General features: G+C 33.7%; 1 protein-coding gene across 7 annotated transcripts in view; it reads right to left on the bottom strand.

Moving 5' to 3' along the window:
• Positions 1–18,749, bottom strand: part of LOC129801469 (dual 3',5'-cyclic-AMP and -GMP phosphodiesterase 11-like) — a 136,745-nt gene extending 117,996 nt beyond the window's left edge. For 3 of the 7 annotated variants that reach the window (XM_055846556.1, XM_055846559.1, XM_055846563.1), the window contains exons 1-2: positions 17,774–18,749; positions 15,046–15,433 (exon numbers count right to left, since the gene is read on the bottom strand). In XM_055846556.1, the coding sequence (XP_055702531.1) occupies positions 15,046–15,156 (111 nt within the window). In that variant the 5' untranslated portion in view covers positions 15,157–15,433; positions 17,774–18,749. The remainder of the gene's footprint in view (positions 1–15,045; positions 15,434–17,773) is intronic. The other 4 variants (XM_055846557.1, XM_055846561.1, XM_055846558.1 and 1 more) reach the window with 3 other exon arrangements.
• Positions 18,750–24,174: the final 5,425 nt, after the last annotated feature.

Below are 24,174 nucleotides of genomic sequence, written 5' to 3'. Positions count from 1 at the left end.
TTCCACCCTTCATCACCAAAAACCATGTTTTTTTTAGGATATATCAATGACGCATAGTGATCTTGTGTTATTCTGAATGATAATTTTTCAAGGTTTAATATTAATCAGCTCTAAGGGCCTTGACAGACCTGAGGATTAGCCGAGAGACGGCTTAGCGTACTTATACTCGACATAATGGTTAAACTTTATTTTCATCATTTTCCACTAAGTCGTCTCTCGGCTTAAGTCGTAAGTGTGTCTAGGGCATAAGAAAGCGTATTTCTTAACCAATTGCAGAAAGTATGGATTCATTTCAACGGTCTCGGAGTTCATGATAAGTTCAAACCAGTCTGGGCTTGATATTTTCAAAGGACTCAATTATAAAATTTCTTTTGGGTAATATTTTAGAGGATTGATAAATCGTTTTATATCAGTTTTGGACATATAAACGTAAAATTATCTAGTGGAAGACTCATTTACTCATTAATATGATGGTTTTGCATGAATTGGTTTATTTGGTAAATGTGAATCTACTTTAGGACCACCGTATTTAAATACCTATTTAGTTCGAGCATTTCACAAAGCTATGATGCTTTGTCACTTCTTTTTATTTAGGATAACACTTTAAAAAAAACTGATAGCCTTTATTTTAGAAAAAAAAAAATGAACACATAGAGTTTTTTGTCTCTATTGAATGATATCCCAGAAAAAAAAATCAGCGAAGAGCTATTCCCAGAATGTGGAAAATACAGAGCTTTTTCTCCAATCTGCGCCTTTTTTCTCTATATGCTTTTGTGTGCGAGCAAGAGGCTTTCTGGTACAGAATATGTAATAAGTTTGGTGCAGGTCAGGGCTCTTACACACTCTTAGTTGGTAATAAATTTTATGTCGTGTCAGTGAGACTGTGTGCTAAAGTTTATGTGAAAGAACTTTTTCAAAGCTTACATCGTACCATCTGAAAAATGTCTGAGCAATTTTTCTCCATCAGGACGAATGAAATTGTGCGGAGTTCAGTTTCTCTACATGAAAAATCATCGTCTAACTATTAATTCATCCTCGCGAAAAATGTTTCAACTTCTTAGTGACACACACAGAATGTGAATTGGTGTTGGTGTGCAAAATGATGTCAAGCATCTCAAGTATAATTGATGCATTACCATAAAAGCCGTTGGTGGGTTATTATTTGTGCTACATGTCGCTTATAAATCACGCCAAGTCGACTAATGTGTTTGGAGAACTCAATGCGTTTCACGAATCACTCCTCGCAAGATTCATTCTTAAAAGAAATGTTGAAAACGTATCAGTGAATGCTGGTCACACTCCTCCAGTCGGACGACCCAAACGCAATGATTTATTTTCAAGGAACACTGTCAACTGGTGTTGTTGCCTTCATTAATCATTAACTGGGGGGTATTGATGGACAAACTAAAGGTGGGAGATTTTGAAAAGACTCGTTTTTCCTTTTGGCATTTTGTATTCAAAAGGCTTTTCAACAAAATAAGAATTGTTTAGGATATTTAGAAAATTATTTTTGTACTATATAACCCAAATGGCTGTAGGTAATTGAATTGACAAAAAAACACTGCTACAATTAATTTAGTTTTACGTACCTTTACTGAAAACTAAAATTTGACAATGAAGAAATATTTTTTTTAGAATCACTGCAAAATTTTTGTCGAGAAGCAACTAAGATTCGTTCAATTTATTTGATATTAATTTGAAAATTTTTATCAAAACCTTGAAGCTCTTGAAATATTATTAATTCTATTAAAAGTACTTTCCGATTGTTCTTCAATCTTCCCAATTAGTTTAAAATTCAACTAAAAACATAAAATAAAAATGTTAATTTACTCTATGTCTTAAAAAGCATTTAAATCAGTGATGCGCTTAAATTCTGCAACTTTCAATATGCCTATGATTGAAACACTTTGCACAGGAGCACTAATTCACTGATTAGAACACTGCTGATCATTTAAATATTGATTTTTCTATAAAACAATAGCCAGGAGGCAAAAAAAGCGTTATATAGAAATCGTGATATTCACCCCACATTTTCACTGTCACTGTGAATTGATTTGAGGCTTTCCACTTCCCTGTGAAGAACAATGCTATTTCCACTGGTGAGTCTGTGCAAAATGATTTAGAATGACGAGAGGAAGTGGCAGGTGCAAGAGTGCATCTGGAGAGACTGTTCCTATAAATAGTTTTCCAAGTTAGGATGACATAGAAGAGTAACTGGAGAAGAATCACGAGGAAAATTATTTTTGAGATACATTTCAAGAATTCTCGCGTTTATTTTTAGACCTTTCTCACGTCAAGAGGGTTCTTTTGAACTCTTCCACCAAAGCTCTAGTAATTTCTGGTGAGAAAATAACCCCAAAAAAAAAAAGCGACAGATTTTTGCAAGGATTATTAAACGATAGGTCTTGCTGGTTTTCGCATATACGGTTAAAAATATCCAATTCACTGACATCAAAATACACGCCTCAAGAATTCAATTGAGGTGTGGAACAGCTTAGAAAAAGAGTCAAGCTCTCGAGGAGGACTTTGGGGAAGGCTGAAACACAATAAATAAACGTGACATGTCAATTTTCTAAAAATACGTCCCGCCACTCACAAAATATTTACTCACTCACTTTTCACGTAGCGGCGCTTTTAGTGGGTGGTTAGCTTTTCTCACCAACAGGAGACTAAAATATTCGGGTAAAATTCAAAGGAATCAACCAACGCCAACGGACAAATTTGTCAACTTGAATTTGAAATTTACTGTCACAAATATTTCCTGATCATGCCGTGAAATAACTCAGAAAACAATAAATAAGAATAGATCATAAAGGTCAGCTAAAGTAACGTTATACGTTATACATGAAAGCTTACATGGTATGGTAATTTTCTTTTACTTCGTACATCCTTAGGGGAAAGTGGAGCACCTTTAAAATAAAATACCTTTGATAATGGGTTTCTTCTCCTATTTGTAAAAGGAATTGAGGAATAGTTTTCTCGAACTAAATTATGTTAAAGTAAAAGTCCAGGTTCATTTGAAGATATAGGTGAAAAAAACCCAAATTCAAAGGTATGCCAATTGAAATATGCCCCACTTTCAATTCAATTCACCCCTATAGCCAGAAAAATTACATCATTTTTTGGGTCGTTGGTCGGTGACCCACTAGAATTTAAAGGATTAGACATTAATTCCTAGGATATGGTTTAAAACTTACGAGTACGAATATAACCATCATTTTTACTTAATTTTTCTATTTGCCGATTCCAAACTGAATTGATAAATCTGTTACAAACTTACATAATATTGAAGAACATTTTCCCTGAAATTGTAATCACCGATTTTTAAGAAATTCAGCTCATTTCAAAAATTGATGGTTACGATTTTGAAGGTATTCCAAAAGTATTCAATTTTGTATAATTCCGACCAGACAAATGCATGAACTAAATATTTAGTTCGATAGCATATAAAAACATTAAGAAATACATATAGAAAATACGTACGTTATTGGAGCATAGTCCGATCTGTGGGCTGCAGACACCAAGGCTCTTTTTAAGCCCTTTATGACAACCCAACAAACCTTGCTCAAATTCTTTTAAATAGGGGAGACTGGGGCAAAAAGTCACAAAACGGATATTAGGTGAGATTCTTAACAATCTCACCTACTATAATCCTAACAAAATTTCATGTCCTCCGATCGCGCTCAAACTTGGCCAAAATGTGTTTCGCCACTTCCTGATCACGAATATACATGTGGCTATTTTACGTTCCCGGCCGGCCGCTCTTTGGAGCTTAATAGCTCCTAAACTAAAAAAGATATCGACTTGCGGTTTTCGGCAAAGGTTATATATCGGGTGAAAATTGCAACTTGGTGCATTAACCCCCCACCCCCCACCCCTCTTTCCGCCATTTTGAATACCCTCCTTTTTTTGTTTTCTTAATGGCTCCGCCCCTATGGCATCGATCGGGCTCAAATTTTAGTATGTTATAGCTGGGCCTTAGAGCCTTCCATTAATACCAAACTTAAGGTCCCCCGACCCCCCTGACCCGAGCTATAAGGGTCCAAAAAAATCTTAAAATGACCATAACTCCGGTTCTAATTGTCAGAATTTAAAAAGTGAGGGCTTTTTGGAAAGCTCTCGTGAAATGCCACTTCACTTTCTAAAATCACAAGTTCATAAAACCACCGCTAGGGGCGCTATTTTTAAAAAGAAAATTTTTCAATTTTCTAAGTTAAATAACTCAGAAATTCCTTTATGCATCGGGCTGAAATTTTAGTATGTTGTAGCCCTTGATTTTTATAGGAAATTTATTTCTCTACAACTTTGTCGAAGATAATTTTTCTCTATCTTAACGAGAAATGTGCGTAAATTGAGCTAATCAGTTTTGATATTTTCTGTAAGCCAAATATTCCAAAAATAGGGCTCAAAATTTCTTTATTTTTCATTTTACATAATCCTTCATCGAATCCCTTGAAACTTTGTAAGTTTAAAAAGGTTCATGAAGGCTATAAAAACTTCAAGCCTCAGTCTCTTTTATTTTAGAAGATAGTGAATATTGAAATTTTCGTTTTGAAAAAAAAATTGCCCCAGTCTCCCCTACTCGCAGCTTTAGGCTACCAAATTACTGCTTTATGCGTCACAATAGGCCTAATCATTACAGACAAAGTGATAGCCCACAAGTTTTCCTATAATTGATCTGCACTGCCAAAAACTAAAAAATGTCTTGTTGAATTTTTCGTTTAAATGTTCATTCCAAACGAGCTACTTCATTACTAACATTAACTTTTTTATTAAAATGAGATGGTTTTTTTTAGGAATTTTAAATTTCATTTTCCTTGTGAATAGCACTAAACTGCTTTTTTTTTTTAGAAAATACATAAATCAACTCCATCGACTCATTTATTTGACCAAATAGAACGACCGATATCGTCGGTCCTGTAGACCGTTGTCATATCATCCCTTTTTTGATACAACTACCTCTATCAGTGATTTCTTTCATTTTATTAATCGACGATCAAATTCTATTGATAGAAGTAATGGCAATCTGAATTGGTTTAAACTCCCTCTTCTTATAGATCTTTTCATGAGAGTTTGAGGAGGTAGAAAAAGCTCTGAGGTCAAACCAAATCCAATAGAGCTTTATACAACACGCCACGGAATTGAGTTCTTATTGAAACATGATTTCAAAATATCGAGAAAGGGGCAAAGAGTGATGATGAAGTATAACACCAAGTAGGTATCAGAGATCACGCACTTCTATTAGAATGATAATATTATTAAATTATTATGTATCTCACCCAAAGTATTGCACATTTTCTGAGACGTTAAAATTGAACGAGAGTTGTTGCAGAATCACACCTCAAATCAATATTCTCTATTAAATAATTTTGAAATAAGTGAGCTCATGAGATCTATTAATTAAAATTAATGGAGAAGTGACATGGTCATTATGCTTTTGGTAGAATAAAAACAATATAGAAGATGTTTTGGTGATTCTTTGAAAGCATGTTTGTACGCGGGTACCAGCGATGTAAATATTTGGAAAGGAAAATGATAAACAAGTCATTGCATCTATCAGCCAAAGTTGTATATACTCTGTGTTCCCCTATCCTCATATGACATTGGCTAATGATAGCAACATTATGTGTATAATGCTGCATCCACTTTCTTTCCTAAGTCACAGCCTCCAAAAAAAAAGTGCTATGGGGCCTTTTTAATCTCTCATTGAGGGACAGAAAAAAGTTCCAGAGACAAAAATTCCATAGCGTTCATTGCTAATCGCTCCAGGTCGTTCTGAGTCAATTAAATTCTCTATGGTTTTTTTTTCTTCGAGGAATTTTGCTGTTTTCCACTATGAGTGGTCGTGGGTGGAAAATTAAATTTATGGCACAAGAAAAGGGTGTAATTCATTGAAATTCTAGTCAAAATTCAGCCTTTTATACTTAGATATGCTTTCTTCCTCAAAATATGTCAAAAATCAACTGAAAGCTCATTGAAATGTATAAGAAGCACCTTTGCAAGTGCAATTAAATTTCCACAGAATGAAAAAATAAGAGCCAATGGACAATATGAAGTAAAATAAAAGGAATGAAAATGAGAAAATCTCTCTAGTTAACGCTATGTTAGATGAATTATACATTTAGCACTCTGATACATGCAAGTTGAATAGTCGAACTTTTAAGGGTGTTTAAATCAAGGAAAATTTACAAATTTTTCATATGAAAATTAAAGATAAATAAAAAAAGTAAATGTATTATTTGCTCTTGTGAAAATTGCATCTAAATATTTATTGGAAAAATTTTAAAATTATTTTCCACTAAATGATTTTTTTTCTTACTAAATATATTATGCTACAAATGTTCCAAAGGTTTGGATTACTTTGGATTAGATTTGCGAAAAAAAGCTTAAAAATTCCCTTTCAGGATAAATTGGCTATATGAATCATAAGAACATGATACTTTTCTGACTCCTCTAACGTTTAAATTTTATTTTCATCATAAACACAAACTATATAATCTAACAATTACAAAATAAATTACAACAATTTTCTTCTATAACTACAAAAAACTGCAATAACCGTTTAGAGAGTCTAAACGGTCTAAAGACCATAATAATTTTTGACACGAAAAATTCTATCCAATTTGAGAACGTTTTGGTGAATTTTTATTTGAATTAGGGTAAAATAGGATAATTTGGAAGTTTGAGATTTTCAAAATTTAGGCGAACTATAAAAAAAGAGCAAGAAGAAAAGGAATAACACTTCTTCGTGGTTACTTTCATTTGCTCATGTAACACAAATGAGGAAATCTCAAAATTCTGAATGACAAATGATTCCAAATTACCCCGCTATGCCCTACCTTAGGCTTAAAAAAAACTATTTACGGGAATTTAGGGCACCTTTGAATTGGAGCAGTTTTAAAATTGAGCTGTTTCTCCCATTTTTAAATAAAACTGAGCTTTATCAATATACATATAATTCAGTTTTACAACTGGTTTGTGAAACTAAATTATAGGAGTATTATGATATGGTCCAGTCCAGCTTCATTTAAAAAATAGAAAAAAACACTTATTTTAAAGGTACCCGCTACTAATTCTCTCGCTACTAATATGTTAATATGACACACTTTTCCAAATAATATGTTTTGAGCAAAATTTTATTCCCGGTTTTGGTCGTATTTCTCTAAGAAGTTATTAAACGGTGGTAACTTTATCACCTAATATATTTCATAAGCCTTAATATTGTTCAGAAGGTTTTTAGGTGTTTTATGGGTTAAAGTTACCCTTTTTCATGTCAATTTTACACTTAAAGAGGTGTAAAATTAACATTAAAAAATGTTGATATATTTTCACACCTAAAAAGTGTTAAAGTTACGAGGAAAAAAAGTTAATCGCACTCTCTTTTTTTCTCAGTGTAAGCTTTTCTTTAATTCTAGCACTAAAGGATGGTCTTTACCTCTCTGACATGGTAGATCGATTAAGAGTGAAAGTTAAAGAAAAGCTTACGAACAGCAAAGAGCCAATGTGGCCCCCTCAGGGCACAGTTATATGCATCTACGGTCTTAATAAAATTTAAGGCGAAGCACTAGATATGGATTTCAATGATTTGGTTACCTCAACAACTTTAATATTTGATTGTGAAATCTTGCTTCAATTTGTCCTCATTCACTCCTAGATATTTGAAATAAATTAGATTAGTTTCAAAGGATGTGTTCCTGACAAGTTTGAATTGATTCAAGTAAGTGTTATAAGCAGGTAATTCTATATTAAGCGAAGTTTAATAATTCAATAAGGCAAAATTCAATTCCAAGAAGATTTTTTTTTTGAAGAAAAAGAATATCCTTATTAGGATAAATTAATGAACTTGGGTTAGCTAAGCTTAAAATGCAAGTTTTGACATGGAATTCTAATAGAAAATAAGTTTTACAAATGAATTATTCCTACACATATTCTAAGAAAAGTGTGCAAGACTCTTCCCTTCTTATCGTATTGACTTTACCACTGTGCTCAAGTGAATGTTGCGACATGTGTGAAAGCTCTTTTGAAAACTTTCACAGCCACGTGAAAATTAACTTTGGCGTGATAGGTTCATCTCGAACAATTGAATTTGAGGGAGGTGACAGTCTCTCCGGAAGATACACTCTCTCCTTCAGAAAATCACTTTGCATAATTAATCATTTCACCTTCAATACGTCATTGGAACTTCTACATACCTATATATACCTTTTGGAATTTTCAAGGGATTCAGAGACTCTGGGAAAAGTAGACAGAGTGTCGCTTTGATGATGGAAAATGGCAGGCGTAGTGGTACTTAATTTTAAATAGACATTGATGGAATGGACACATGGTGTGAATATTGAATTAGAATTATTCGCCTGTTGTACACTTTCGTCCATGTTCGATATCTATCTGACGAAGAACTGTTTATTTTTGAGTGAATTTCTGATACACCCTCCGCAAAGTGATTGATAGCATTGCTAATATTGGCTTGTTATAATTCCCTCCGCCTTTTAAACATTTCTGGGCGCTTTCTAACTATTAAGTATACTTTATTACCTCACCCACTGTCTTTTACTTTAAGTAGGGCTTCATTTCATCCACTCTGCACTAGAAGAAAAAATCAGTAGATACTTTTACAATTCTACTATCAAGCGATCGAATAACTTTATGTTTTGGAACGCAAAATTTTTAAACTTCATCCATAGATACTTCTGATTATGGAATGATATTTTAAAGATTTTAATTCAAGGGCTTTAACGAGACGGATCCTTCACGGTCATGTTTTTTTTAGGACCAGATCAGTCACTGAGAGAAATCCGAAAAAGTTAAAATAACATTCCGGAAATGTTAATTTTACCCTGCAGTATTGATCCATAATCGGTGTAAATATTACCCTTTTTAGGTGTATTAGGGGTTAAAGGTACCCTTTTTCATGTTAATTATACCTTTAGTAAGGTGTAAAATTAACATTAAAAAATGTTGATATATTTTTACACCTAAAAAGTGTTAAAGTTCTGAGGAAAAAATGTTAATCGCACCCTCTTTTTCTTCTCAGTGGTCAAACCATGGGATTATCATCGTATTATAAACATTTATTTATTAAAAAAGATTCTTAAAAAAGTGTTAATTTCATTGACTTTGAAATTGATAAAATTATTTTTTTAGATGTTATTTTTTTTTAAATGGCCCTCACAATCCTTCAATTTTTTATAGTGTCTATCATAAAATGAATACATTTTTTTGTAGAGATTATAAAAAAAAAATTTCGATCATATCTCCTAAAACTAAACGACAGTTTTAATGTGATTTTAATTTTTTCGTTTTAATGGTTCCGGCACACGTTTTAGCTCGGTATGATTTCATGAAATCGAAACTCGCATCCCTTGCTTTCTGAGAAGATTTACATAAGTCTATCCGATCTATCCCATTTTTTCGTATTTAAAATTAGACTGAACTAAATTTGTTGTGAAGTTTAAAAAAAGAAGATTATTGCAAAAAAATGGGATAGACATATATATTCGAAACATTTGAGAATCAAAAGGACGTGAATTTCGATTTTATGAAATTTTCCCGATCTAAAAGGTATATACCGAAGCCATTAGGTAGTCACTTTTAGTGTCAAAATGGAAAATTTACACCCGCCTTTCTGGATAAAAATCAACTCTTCATCTTGCCAATCTCTTTCTGTTTTCCATCCGTGTGATCAGCACTTCAGTGTCTCTAGTGTGTCTCCTTGTCGGAGCGTAAGAGTCGCAGTGTTTTATCACTAAAATAGCGCCAACACATAATACCACATGTTGACAGTGTGATAAGAAATGTTATCTACCATATGAATATACTCTCAGTTTTGATGATAAGAGTAAAAGTATTTGAGTGTCTCTTTTTTTTTGACTTGTCTCACTCCTCATATCCTCACCGGTCAGAATCAACAGCCAAGTGTATATTCTTGGACGAAAGAAGGTCATCCGGTGTTGACGGGAAAAATTGCATACCAAAATAGCACAATATTGCTTACAAAGTATTAATGTGAAAGCCATTGTGTGCGGTAATACTTTCACATTGAAATCTTTATCTGATCCGCGGAAATCAACTCTCAAAGTGCTCAATAGATTAGGAATTTTAATTGAACTTTTATTGGTTTCTTTGTATCATCTTTCACGAAAAACGCCTCCAAAAACATTCCACTTACCATCACCGGATCAAGTGACTTAAAGCATATTAACTGTGACGTCAAGATAACCACCTGATAGTGATCTCCCCCCTGACACAAATGAGTTACACCAATTCTTGTCTTAATCTGAATGGAACGCTTTACACAGTCAGTTTTATCAGTCTTCTAAATTTTATTCCAATTTGAGAATGGGGTGAAATACTAGATTTTCCTAACGATTTTAATGGTTTTTTTCTCTCTGCGTGATCATCAAAATCATTCTCATCCATAAACTCACCTGATATGACAACAAATAAAAGGGAGTTTTTACGAGTCCCAGAACATCACGTGAACTTTTAAAGATTATTCATTTCCTCAGCAGCTATCCAGCACGAAATCAATGAAATTTGCGCCTTCAATCGTATTACATTAGCAATATATATCAAAATTTAAGCTCAAGACAGAGCAATAAAAGTATTTTAGCATCAATCCAATGTTATTAAATTCCCTACATCAGCTCATCTACTATTTGACATGCTATTGAGTGCTTTAATGAAATGTCATGAACATTTGACCTTTGGTCTTTTAAGAACTTTCTCAGATTTTGGGAAGATGTAGGTGTGTTGTATACCTAAAGACTTTCTCAAACTTAATGATCCTATTTCTGATTCCGATAATATTTTAAGTAACAGAATGTGTTGTTGAGAAGCCGGTGATATATTCTCGAATTAATTGGGAGTTCAAGGAACCTATCTCGATGCAAAACAACAATTACAAATATCGATACCTCCCTTTCATATAGCTTTGAGCCGGCTTGAAATAAGTTTGCGCTGGATTTGTTAAACTTGTTATTAATCTTTATAACTGGTAAAGATTTAATCGTAAATTACAAGTTTTAGCTAACATGAAATCTTTTTTTTCGTAAAAAATTAATCTATGGTAAACAATTTCCATATGGTTCTTCATACGATCTAGTCATTCTGTGAGAGAATTGCATTGAATGGAACCGTCGAATATATTCTTAGAAACTATTTGTTCACAAAGGGCTTCATGGGGTTGTTTTTTTCTTTATTGTGATTTTTATTAAATGTTTATCAAATGTGCGCTGGGCTGTAGCCAAAAAGTTCTTGACTATTACAACACAGCTTTTAGTTTGCCGAAAAAGACTTGTTTATTTGCAAATGCAGTCTTATCTTGAAAAAAAAACCCAAGTCTGTTAAAAATTTAAGTCCAAAGGGTAAAATTTTAAGTATTATCTATCTAGTATCCAAGGAACACAATCAATAGTTCTTTGACCTATCTGTCTTTGGAATTTTTGATCATAAAAATTAAAGCTGTTTATTGGTTGTTTATTGAATCAAATTGTATAAGCTTTTGATAAGTTAAATTGGAATAAGAGATAAAGGAAAGGTTTATTGATTATAGGATTTCCCAAAATTTTATTGCATTAGTCTAAACAATAATTCATAAAGTTAAAATTCATCTTCCTATTTTTTTCCTTTGATCAATTGAATATAAACAGAAAAGATAGGGGAATGTAGGCATGGTTCGCACAGAGTGAAGCTTCAAACGATGCGAATTTTCTCTTTGTTTGCAAAGAGCTGACTTGCCATTTCTCATCTCGTCTCATGAGCTTATTAATTATCTGTCTTATGGCTAAGAAATGACGAACTAGGTCTTTGCAAGCAAAGAGAAAATTTGCATTGTTTGAAGGTTCACTCTGTGCGAACCATGCCAGCATTCCCCTAATAGGGGTAGGTGAGTCATTTTCACACAGAAATTTTGAATTGGATTTTGCTTCTGTTTATTAAAAAAAATAGTCAGCAGAATTGAAACTTATGCCCAACGCACAATAACTTTTGTTTAGTAAACATGTTTTTGACATTTCAATGAGAGTGAATGAAACATAGATCTAGTCATCTAGCTCTCTCTCATAGAAAATTTTGAAAACATGTTTACAAACAAAAGTTATTGTGTGATGGGCATTACTACACATGAGAGTGAACCTTATAAAAATAGAAACACTAATATTCACAATATTCAAATGTTCGATATTCGAATGATTGAGGTCAATATGTGAGATATGTGAATGGGAAATTTTTGAATTTGTCAAATGTTTGACAGCTACTATCCGGATAATGAGGGTCTGTGTATCGGAGAGTTTATTATGGAACAATGGAAAAATGTGAGAAGTTCCCATAAGTGTGGGGCAATAGGGGAAAGCGCGTTACCTTCGGACGATTTATGCTTCACACAAATCATTTTTTTCCAAGGTGTTATATATGAATTTGGCCCATTATAATATTATATTTTCATACCTAATCCAATGCCTCAAATTTTCAGAAAAGAGCTATGGGTGAAATCGATAAGAAACATAGAGAAAAAATTGAATTGTCTGAAGCTTGAGTCGTCCGAAGGTAGCGCGCTTTCCCCTAGTCCCAATTTTAATCCTAGAGCATAAAAATTGTATAATTGCTTCATTAGTTCTTTATAAAACATTAGAAAATACAAATAAGTCTAACTTAATCCATTCAGTCAATGTACCAGAGATACTTGAGATAGAATGTTCATATTTTGGGATTAGTTTCCTACTGATTTTTTTGAAAAGAAAAAAAAATTATCTCTCATGGGAGCGCGGGGAGCCTCTGTCAAACACACGTCTTAAAGGTCACTGAATTTAAATGTTATATGCATTAATTCATTACAAACTATATTGCTTTAGATATAGTAACTATCCAAGAACACCAATTGGCAATTATAATTCAAATCAGGAAAGAGGAAAGAGGCCAATTTTAACAAATTCGACGGGATGTCGTATTTTCCATCCGCCATTTTGAGCAAAAATTTTGCATGACCTTCCGCTAAGCAAGAAAACAATAACAAAATGTATTTTCATCTCTGTCGGACTATTTTTTTCAAGTAATTGAATAACTAATGTTACTAAAAATCCATTCCCGACAGCAATTCGGATAAAAATTGCCCAGAAATAAATCATCAAAAATCACTCAATTTGCGTATGATGTATAATACCATGGTAAGGAATGGGTTAAACTTTCAATTTAATTCGGATTTGTATAACAATTATTTAGCATTATCATCATTTTTAATCGTTTGTCCTAGGCTTGCCTTGAGGTCGACACCTCCTCACAATGACTTATATCGAATTTTAAAACAAAAACAATGAACAATGTCAATTGAACATTTTGGCACGATTTACGCGTACACTGAGAGAAATCCGAAAATGATAAAATAACATTCCAGAAATGTTAATTTTACCCTGCAGTATTGATCCGAAATCGGTGTAAATATTATGCTTTTTAGGTGTATTAGGGGTTAAAGTTACCCTTTTTCATGTTAATTTTACCCTCAAAAGGTGTAAAATTAACATTAAAAAAATGTTGATATATTTTTACACCTAAAAAGTGTTAAAATTATGAGGAAAAAACGTTAATCGCACCCTCTTTTTTTCTCAGTGTACACGACCTAGAGATTTACGAAATCCTTTATTTTGACGAAAATTTCTCATAAATGTAAAGGCCTTTGACATGTTTTTGGCAATGAATGAAATTCAATCATCTCGTTTATTCTCATAGGCTGTTCCGAAAACATGTTTACAAACAAAAGTTATTGTGCGTTGGCCATAAACCCACCATTTACTCATCCTATTTGAACATTATGAATTCCTTTTTCAGCAAGACCGCATTTTAGTGCAAAAATTGGAAATCTGAAAAGCTTTACAAAACACCACATGGTAGCGTTAGGTGAAATTACACGGTGGTATAGTTTCTACCTTACTAAAGAGCTGCCCCATTATGTCCTATATGATGTGTGTAGTAAAACAAAAATAAAGCTTTTTATTGTTTTTTTTTTTTAATTAGAAGATCAGTAGGGAAATTCTGTAACGGTATGACGTTACATGATAAATTTCGACTTGTCAGAATATAAGTCGAATAAGTCGGTTTTTTGTAAAATTAATTTCATTCGCTTTTCGGGTACTTCTTGACACCCTCTACTTTCCCTGTGAATATTATACCGTAAAGTAAATTATCCCCAAAATTACAGGGGTTTCAAATCTTTAAAACCCTATATTCAGTATGTAAAATCTTAGCTTGAAATCGCACTTCTGTAAAGTTGGCCATTCGCGACTTATTCGTTTTATATTCTAATCTGACGATTTTATAAATTTTATGTGGTAAATTCAGAGAAAATAATTAAAATTCAGATTCATATCAGTTACTGAGAGCTTCATACACTGAGATAAATCCTAAAAAGTTAAAATATCATTCTGGAAATGTTAATTTTACCATGCAGTATTGATCCAAAATCGGTGTAAATATTACCCGTTTTAGGTGTATTAGGGGTTACAGTTACCTTTTTCTTGTTAATTTTATCCTTAAAAAGGTGTGAAATTAACATTAAAAATGTAGATATATATTTACACCAAAAATGTGTTAAAGTTCTGAAGAAAAAAAGTTAATCGCTCCCTTTCTTTTTTCTCAGTGTAGAGGTCATAACAATGGCCATTCGATGCTCACTGGACTTCGAATTTACTTTGAAAATTTGTCATATGATATTGTCATGTCGTTACAGAATTCCTCTACTACAGATTCAATTACGGTTTCATCTTTTTCAGGTTAAGCAATAAGGACAAATGAATTAGGGTTCCCACCAATATGATAACTCTGATAGTGATAATCTTTGTGATTGCTGATAAGTGTGACCCAGTTCAAGATCTAAATGTCCACCAAAACGAGTACCATTCTGATATGATAGATACTACAAATTCAAACGTGAATTTGACCCGATTCTTCAACATCGGAGAATTAAGATTTTGGAAAATTGGTTTTGTTATTATAAGTGATTTTGAGTAAATCAGTTAAGTAAATTCTTCTGGCAAGATCAACACAGTAACTCACAGTGGTCTCCAGCTCCTGGTAGTAGGATTCGCCACTTCCGCGGCGCGATCCGACGCACATGGCGCGCCTCAGGAGGCGGGACAGCAGGGAGCAGAGTCCACATCGCTGCATTTGGCCATCTGTAGAGCCCTGACGGGGTGATTCGCCACCGGTGGTGTCTTGTGTGGCGCCAAGGCAGCCCGCGGAGGCCCCCCGAGACCCCTTCGAAGCGGCCACCGTGGCGATCTCTTCAGCACCTCGCACAAGCACTTGGGGACACCTCAAGCGTCGAATTAACGATCACCAATCACTCAATGTTTTTAAGCACTCGGCAGCATTTAGAGGGCTATTAGACACCTTTTGCAATCAATCTATTTCAAAGGAATTCACTTATGCACAGTTTGGAAATCTAAAGTGAAATTCGTAGGTCAGTGGTGGTTAAATTACTCTTGGATTTATTTTTTGCAAACATAAATTATTTTTGCACAAAATTCATTAAGCACTCAAAACCAAAGGCGATATTAACAAAGCCTTAAAAGTTTAATAATAATAATAATAATAATAAATTATTTTTAATACAGTAGACTCTCGCTAATTCGGCTCTTTTAAGATCAGGCTACTTTTTTAATTCGGGCAGCAGTAAACATTTGAAAAAAGTTTGTTGTCATTTTTCAAGTGTGATTATGATTATCAAATGAATCAATTTTCATGCAATGTACGTTATAGGGGGAAGTGGGGCACCTTTGAAATTGGCATTTTTCACCTATTTTTAAATAAAATTGAGCCTTATCGTGAGATAATTTAGCTACACAAACAGATTGAGAAGCTAAATTACATTATGATATGGCTCAGTTCTACTTAAACATAGGTGAAAAATCCCAATTTCAAAGGTTTCTTTGATTCTCTTTCTCTCTAATTCGGGTGACATTTCCGTCCCAAATGCCCGAATTTGAGCGAGTCTACTGTATTTCTTGAACCTTTTTTTATCCTTGTATATTTCAATTTAAAATCATATTAAGTTAGAGGGTTGTTTTACAAATCAAATTCTTTTTTTTTTAAATTAATTTATCAAAAATAAATAAATTGTATATTGCCGTCGTAGAATGAAATCTGAACAAGAAATTTTACAAAATAATTTTTCTAATTTTTTTTTTTTAATTAAATATTCGGTTAATGAGCTATTTAGCGTTTTTCATTAAATCTTTTTGCGATGCTTCGGTAAGTTACTCAGTTTAAAAGAGTTTTCTTTCAAATTCACAAATTTTATTGATTTTTTTGACAGATATACAATCTACTCATTTTGTAACAAAAATTATTACTATTTATTTATTTTGATGTACCGGACTTTTATTTACATTTTCTACATTGTTCAGTTCACAGTTTTTTATTCGATTTACAATGAGTATGAAAAATATTTCCCTTCAGACGCTTCAGCCTTTCCACCGGGCAGGACTCGAACTCACAACTGTGGCAATCGAGTTGGAGTTGGTAAAAAAAATGTGCAAATTCTATGATGCAAGAGTTTCCGGTTCAAATCCCCTTTAGTTCAATAAGAATTTTCTTGTAGTAAATTTTACTGAATTTCATTCCACAGAGCATGGAACTATCCATCCCATCTTAGTACAAAAGAATAATTTTCCATGTTTAGACATCTTCGTATGTTATCCGTATAATCCATATCCGGACTTAACTACTTAGGGAAAAGTCGAGCACTTCATGGATACATGACTTTAGAACATATAGGTACATGTTTGAGCTTATCAATATATCTCCCAAGTTTCAGATAAAGGTATATGAAATTATTTAAATTAAATGTAGTCTCAATTTTAGATTTTTTTTTGTTCTGAGCGTTCTGAGTTAAGGGATAGTTACGCTTTAATTGCTTTTTGAAAGGCGCTTAAGAGGTCCTTGCCATCAACTCAAAGACAATTTTCAAATCATAGAGACAAATTAAACATATCTGAAATTTTAAAAACTTACAGAATTTTGTCTTTTTAAAAATTCAATATTAATATAGAAGAAGAAAAAAACAGCTTTTAGAATATCATTTAATTATACACTTAAAGCTTAGATTAGATCCAGATTAGATTTTAGTTTATTTCATGCCTTTTAGATCTACAGATCTTTTCTTAATAAGTCTATATTTAGTTTCAGAAATAAGGAGAATATCCGGACCTTTGATGTATTTTCAGATTGCACTTGAATTGTGCGAACTGCTCCATGCTGCCTTATAATACATATACACTGAGAAATCCGAAAAAGTTAAAATAACATTTCGGAAATGTTAAGTTTACTCTGCAGTATTGATCCATAATCGGTGTAAATATTACCCTTTTTAGGTGTATTAGGGGTTAAAGGTACCCTTTTTCATGTTAATTTTACACTTAAAAGGGTGTAAAATTAACATTAAAAAATGTTGATATATTTTTACACCTAAAGAGTGTTACAGTTATGAAGAAAAAAAGTTAATCGCACCCTCTTTTGTTTCTCAGTGTATTTATCGTAAACCTAATTTTAAACAGCTTTTCAATTTAAGCTAAGCCCTAATGGTGATCCTCCAGTACTTACTTAGTCCGTAAAATTAAGAGGTAAAGGTTCAAGTAAAGGAAATTTATGCAAAGTATCTCTAAACAATGATCAGCTTAAGTCTATTTGAGGATTAAGGGTTTCAAGTTGTGCTTAATTAAAGTTTTTATGTATAGTTAGAACCACAGTAAGTTTCACTATTAATCTTTGATATTGAAATTACCGTAATTTAACCACACTGCCTCAATTTTTATTTATCTCCTGAATCCTTCTATACACCTCATCATCTCTTTTAGTGTCAGAAGAAGCTTCAATAGGGGCTGTTTTAGCCCAGCTTCTTGCACTTGTTTTATTTCCAAAAGACCTGTAACTTGGCCAGGTGTTTGATCCTTAGGATCAGATCATAGTTCAAGCTAAGCCATTACGTGGAGTAACTCCGAAGGGGATGAACACAGTCAATCCCACTTCTGAAAGTCCGCGTGGCCAAATGTCAGTTGAGCCACTGTTTTGAATCTGTTCAGGAGTTTTCCACTTTGGCCAGCTATTGTCAAAGTCTCAGGTGTTGGAGTGGGTCTTACATAAAAGTCGGGTAAGTGTGTGTATGTGTCTCACGACAGACAACTGTGGAAAGTTCACAGTGTGTGCAATTTTTTGGGGTTCACTTAGCATCCAAATCACCTTTTAGCACATCACTTTTTTTTTGGGTATGGGTTGATGCGGGGAGCAGCACCTTTTTCACGAGCTGTGCGTGTTCACCTTGCCTCGAGGCTTCAACTCACGGTTTCTCCGTTGTCGCGTCACGAAAAGCCCGAAAGATGAGTTGGAAAACACAACACCAGAGTGATTTATATGGCAATTTTTCCCCTCGAAACGGCGCACTCAGATATCTTCCCGAAGTCACTGTGTGCGTTTTTCTTTCCGGAGCACGGAAAGAGCGAGACAGAACACGAGGAGGTGGCGGAGACAGATGGAAGAGAAAGAGCTAGACGGATGGAGGGCAGACCAGACAGGTCTGATTGCTATGCACCTGACAAATATTGTCCACAGTGTCACCACTCTGGGACACTTCACACCTCCAGCATCCAGGAGATGTGAAGGCACCACCAAAAAAAGAGGAAATGTATCTCACGACGCGGCAAACGCTACCGACTGTATGCCTTCTACTTGGCCTGGCCGAGCTGAGACTGAAGAGACCTCTCACTGACAGCCGAAGCATAACCAGCTCCGTAAGCCAACATGTGAGACTCTCTTCCGTACTCTCTCTGGCCAGGCATCTTTTTCTGCCTCATAGAAATCGTTAGCACACCATCTTGCTCACGCCCTCTCGTGCGCCTGACACGAATTCCATTGAGGCGGCGAGAGAGAGCTCTCTATGACGACACAACGGCTACCAAAGCAAGACTTAAGAACAGAGTTGACTACAGTCCAGATGTTAGATTGATCCCTATAACAAAGTACTGTTGGTAGACAAACCCAAAAATACACACGATTTCATGCAATTTAACATTTAATTTCAAGAAAATTGTATTTACATAGCCTAGAGGTCTAACTTTAAAATAGTGAAAAGCACGCTTACCTTTGGACGACTCAAGCTTCAGACAACTCAATTTTTTTTTCTATGTTCTTAGTGGATTTGACTCATAGCTCTTTTCTGGAAATCCGATACATTGGACTAGCTATTAAAATATAATAATGGGTGAAATTCATAAAAGGATTGTATTGAAAAATTTTGTTGTCCGAAGCTTGAGTCGTCCGAAGCTTGAGTCGTCCGAAGATATCGCACTTTCAATACTAACAATTAAACTAACTATATAACTGTATTAATAACAATAATGGCTTTATTTGTTTCCATTTAAATGACTTAAGACAGCTTACTTAAGTCCTTAAATCTAGTGACACGAAAAATTTGCATACCTACAGGAGATATCTTTGTAATAAGATACGTCGTGAATGTACGTCGTGATGTATGCAAATAATTTTCGGCGCCAATTTTTCAGCCTATTTTAATCGCCAACGGTTCATAATAAATGCATTTCAAATTTACCGCATGAAAAATATGTAAACACTTTTAGGAACAATTCAATAATTTTTTTATAAATAAGCTCCCAGTAGTAGGCAATTCATATCAAATTCCTTCAATTCGTTTTCACTTTAGTCGGAACCCCTGTAAAAAATTCTCAATCTTTACTTTACAAATTTCACATTTTCTCAAGAATTTAATAAAGTAATTTTATCAATTTTTTGTTTGAAGAACAGGTAGTACATCGCGAAAAACGTGTTCTACAGGACTTCGTGCTCTTTTATCTGGCGGATTATTATTGGAACGCAATTTAATAAAAAAAAAGAGGTGGCAAAACGACCCAGGCTTTGCGAAATGCTCGAACTCATGACTTAGATGCTATACCTCAAAAGTACTTTCGCATCATTGACTGTTTACAGGTACTCAACCGATTTGAAGCGATTCATAAATCACTCAATAGATTCAACAAAATAGTTTAAAGAGTAATAAAAATTATATTCGAACAAAAATTACTTATCGGTAAATAACTGGTTCACAATCGATTTGAACCGACTTATAAATCACTCAAAATATTTCCCAAAATACACCTCAGGAGTAATTTAATTGAATTTCGTGTAAAAATTATTTATCGGTTATGAACCGGTTTATTATCGATTCAAAACCGATTGGAAACGGTTCAGTTTTGTCGGAAATTCCAAGACCTTTCCAACGACCCCAAACATGACCCCATTCGCTTGATAAATGCGCTCTCTAGTGGCTTTTTAATCTTTGACCTTGAAAAACCGTTATTAGGAATGATACAACGCTATTTTCGTCTAAGGACGAAATGTCCGCCTGGGTCATCTCTAAAACATATCCAAAATAGGCATGATTCCAAATTTTCCCATCTTACCCTAATGACTAAAAAATATTCGTTTGACATCTAAGCTTTTACCAGTTTATAACCGATTGGAGCCGGTTCTCACTGGCCAAGAATTCTAAGACGTTTTCAAAAGACGCCTAATTGATCAAAATTAATTAAAATACATAAAATAGGGTAACGTGTGGTATTTCGGGACACTTATTAGCACTTTCAAATTTCAAAGAACCTAATGACTTATCCAACTATTTTTTTCTTTGTGGATAAAAATATTTATGTTCCTTATTCTATCCAGAATAAGATTCTTACTGAAAAATGTTGAAAATGCACAATTTTTTATTCAAAATAGCAAAAAATGTAAAGAAGTAAGAATGGTGTATTTCGGGAGAATTGGGTATTTCGGGACAGACAAAAATCACTATTAAGCAAATAAATGTCACTGAGCCTGACTATTTACCTTTAAATAGAAGGTCCAAACTTCACTCTTTTATAAAAATTTTGTTTAAATTTCACTTGTAAAGAAAGTGGCTTAAATCGAAAAAAATTCAGCACTGTTTGTATTCGCATCTGCAAAATTGACCACACTGAAGGTTTTGTAAAAAGAGGAATGTGATTCTGACAATTCGCACATATTTCACACTTTAAATTAAATAAAATTTCAGAAGTTTTATGTTTGACTGATACGTAAAGAGTTTAAAATTTCACATAGAACTTAAAAATAATAAGAAATAGAGCATTTTTGATGTGTCCAGAAGAGAAAAAGATCATGTTATAATGGTCGCTGAATCGACTTACGAAGTGTCTTTATAGGTTCCCGGCTTTAACCGTTTGACTTCTAACTTTCGTAACATGGAGACGGAAAAACGGACAGACGGAAAAACTGCGTAGCATCATTTCTCAGATATCGTCTGATTTACGAATATAAAAAAAGTTTTCCACTGTTCATTGAAGTTGGAATTTTGGAAAATTCTTACTCATTTTCCAGGTATTAAATTCAATTCAAATTAAAAAGGGTAAATAGTTTTAAACAAACATCAATGAATATGATTTGTACATATCTAAAAAACAACGTATTATATATATTTACTCTTTCTGCAAGTGCGAATAGAGGAAAACGATAATTTTTAGAACTATCTCAATTATAAATTGACAAATATTCATCCAGGGATTGGAATAAAATGCTTGAATAAATAAAATATCATATATTCGCATAAACAAATTCAACCTTTGTTGTTTCAGCGTACCATGAGTTCCATGAATAAACTATACGTATATGTAAATTTCTCCAAAACAAGAACAACGATGCAACTTTTGTCATTCTAGCAAAAACTGTTCTAATGGTTTCTTGAGAAAACGTGCGACAATTATTGTCATTTGAACAAACAATAGTTTCCCAAATTAGTTTCACTGAGAAAACATTTGAAGCGCAAATAGTTAAATATTGAAACAGGGGCGAGAATGCAAAGAAGTATTCGGGTGAGATTGAACTGGATTAGCATATTGGATATTTTGTCTTGATCTGGTATCGGAATTTTCAATGCAACTCTGGGTTGTAAGGCGCGACAGAGAGTATGAAGAGAGAATCCAATGGCAAATCAATGGTGCTGAAGCAGGAGGATTGGATTTAGGTGTTTTGAAAGAGTGTCACTCACCCCAGAAACAGATCAATTGGCCGCCACTTGAAGACTCCTGCTGCACTTCTCAAGAAATTCTCGAGATGCAAATGCTGAGTGGGTGAGTGGTGGAATTAGATGGGATGAGGTAGTGGTAGCTCAATTGACATGGCAACAGTGCCCAGAATCCGGGCTACGAATGAATGAGGCTCCCCTGAGAGACTCCAAGGAGTCTCCCGGCAATCGACTACACCCTCTTGCCGCTCCTTTTTGCGTCTTTCAGGACCTTATGCGTGCGCATCATGCGCGATTCCCGATTTTTCGGGACAATTTGACGAGAGAGCAAAGCTCCCAGAGAGTTCAGGGAGCTTTCCAGGGTACATTTCAAGTCGCTATATATTTTACACAATGAAACTTGTGTTTATACGACTCAAACCTCAAACTTGCTGAGAGAAGTTGTGTGATTACAATAGGAATATATAACTTTGTTGCATATACAGAAAAATTAAGGGTCAAGATGCTACTATCTCAAAACCGACAGGTCAATTAGAAAAAAACACATTCCAAAATTTTCAAAGAAAAAAAAATAGAAATTGGGAATACATTTTGAAGAAATTAATTTTTTTTTAACTTATAATTATTTATCCTACCTATTCAAAGAAAAATGTAAAAGTGTATGATGGAAATAGCTTTTACTAAATACTGAAAAGATCTTAGTAAACTTTTCATTCAAAGGAATTTTAATAATTTTTGTTTACACAATAACTTTTGTTTTGTAAACATGTTTTTTGACATTTTAATGAGAGTGAGTGAGATCTAGATCTAGTCATCTCGCTCATTCTCATGGGAAATTTTGAAATGTTTACAAACAAAAGTTATTGTGCGCTGGTCATTATATTATATCATTTTATGTGACTTAAATATTTTTGTTAACTTCCAAAAATCGAAATTGTTCTCATGCCCTCCCCTATGGTGAATCAATTGAACTATAAATTTAATTAATTTGATTAATTCTATTTAATTTTTTTTTGTAGTTTAACACTGAGTTAAATTATTTCATTCTAAATATCGGTTAGTAAGATCCAGATATCACTTTTTAAAATTTCTTCTCGCGTACAAGTTATGCATGTAAAGGACAATGGGCAGAAGGGTCCCGGTCAAAATCCCGAAAGCCAAAATTTGAATGAATTGAATTTGAAAAATATTCAAGGATCAATTAGGTAAATCTGAAATATTGCAGTAAAAATATTGAGATAAAGATATAAAGCTTGTAAAAAAAAATAACACTAAAAATAAATAGTAAAAAAATGATTAACTACCGGATAATTGCAATTTAATTGATTGATTTACCGGAATCTGATTGATTACCAAAAGTGCAATTTTTATCATTTTTTTTTTAGTAAATTTGAAGTTGTTAAAAGAATTTTCATACAAAAGCAAGTGATAAGCCAAGATCAGCTTATTATAGATGAGATTATCAGCTACAGCTTATTGTAGGTGATTATACAGCTCTTACAGAGTTTAGGAAAAAAAATTGTTACAGTAAAACGACAAAATCGCACAGATGACATAATCTGAGAAAAAATTGTACAATGAACGAAATATGTAGATACGAGTTTTCTCTACTGCCTAAGTAAACATCAAAATCGGTTAAGCCGGTGTTGAAATAATTAAGGTAATGTGTTATGGAAATTGCTTTCAACTAGGACGTCCCTAGTGTTAGTCCGACGAAGTTCAAAACTTGTAATGTTTCGTGAGAGCTTTCATTTGCGCTGTTACTCATCTAATTCGGTCAAATAGAACCGGAGATATTTTGTTTTGAATTTCGTGAACCTTGACTCTGTATATTCGGAGGTAGCTAAAATCCTGAACTCCAAAATCCCGAACGCCAAAATCCCGAACGCCAAAATCCTGAACGCCAAAATCCCGTAAACCAAAATCGCGAACGCTAAAATCTCAAAAGGGCCAAAATCGCGAAAGACAAAATCCTGTAAGCCAAAAATCCCGAATGTTTAATAATTTCCCAAGACACAGAAAATGTCTCTTTGACTCCAGTAAGCGCGGGTGCAATCGTGGGAATAACTATGACACTTTTAAGAATTCGGGATTTTGACTTTCTGGATTTTGGCGTT

This window comes from Phlebotomus papatasi, chromosome 2 (assembly GCF_024763615.1).
Source record: "Phlebotomus papatasi isolate M1 chromosome 2, Ppap_2.1, whole genome shotgun sequence".
Lineage (NCBI taxonomy): Eukaryota > Metazoa > Arthropoda > Insecta > Diptera > Psychodidae > Phlebotomus > Phlebotomus papatasi.
This window is presented reverse-complemented; position numbering and strand designations above follow the sequence as displayed.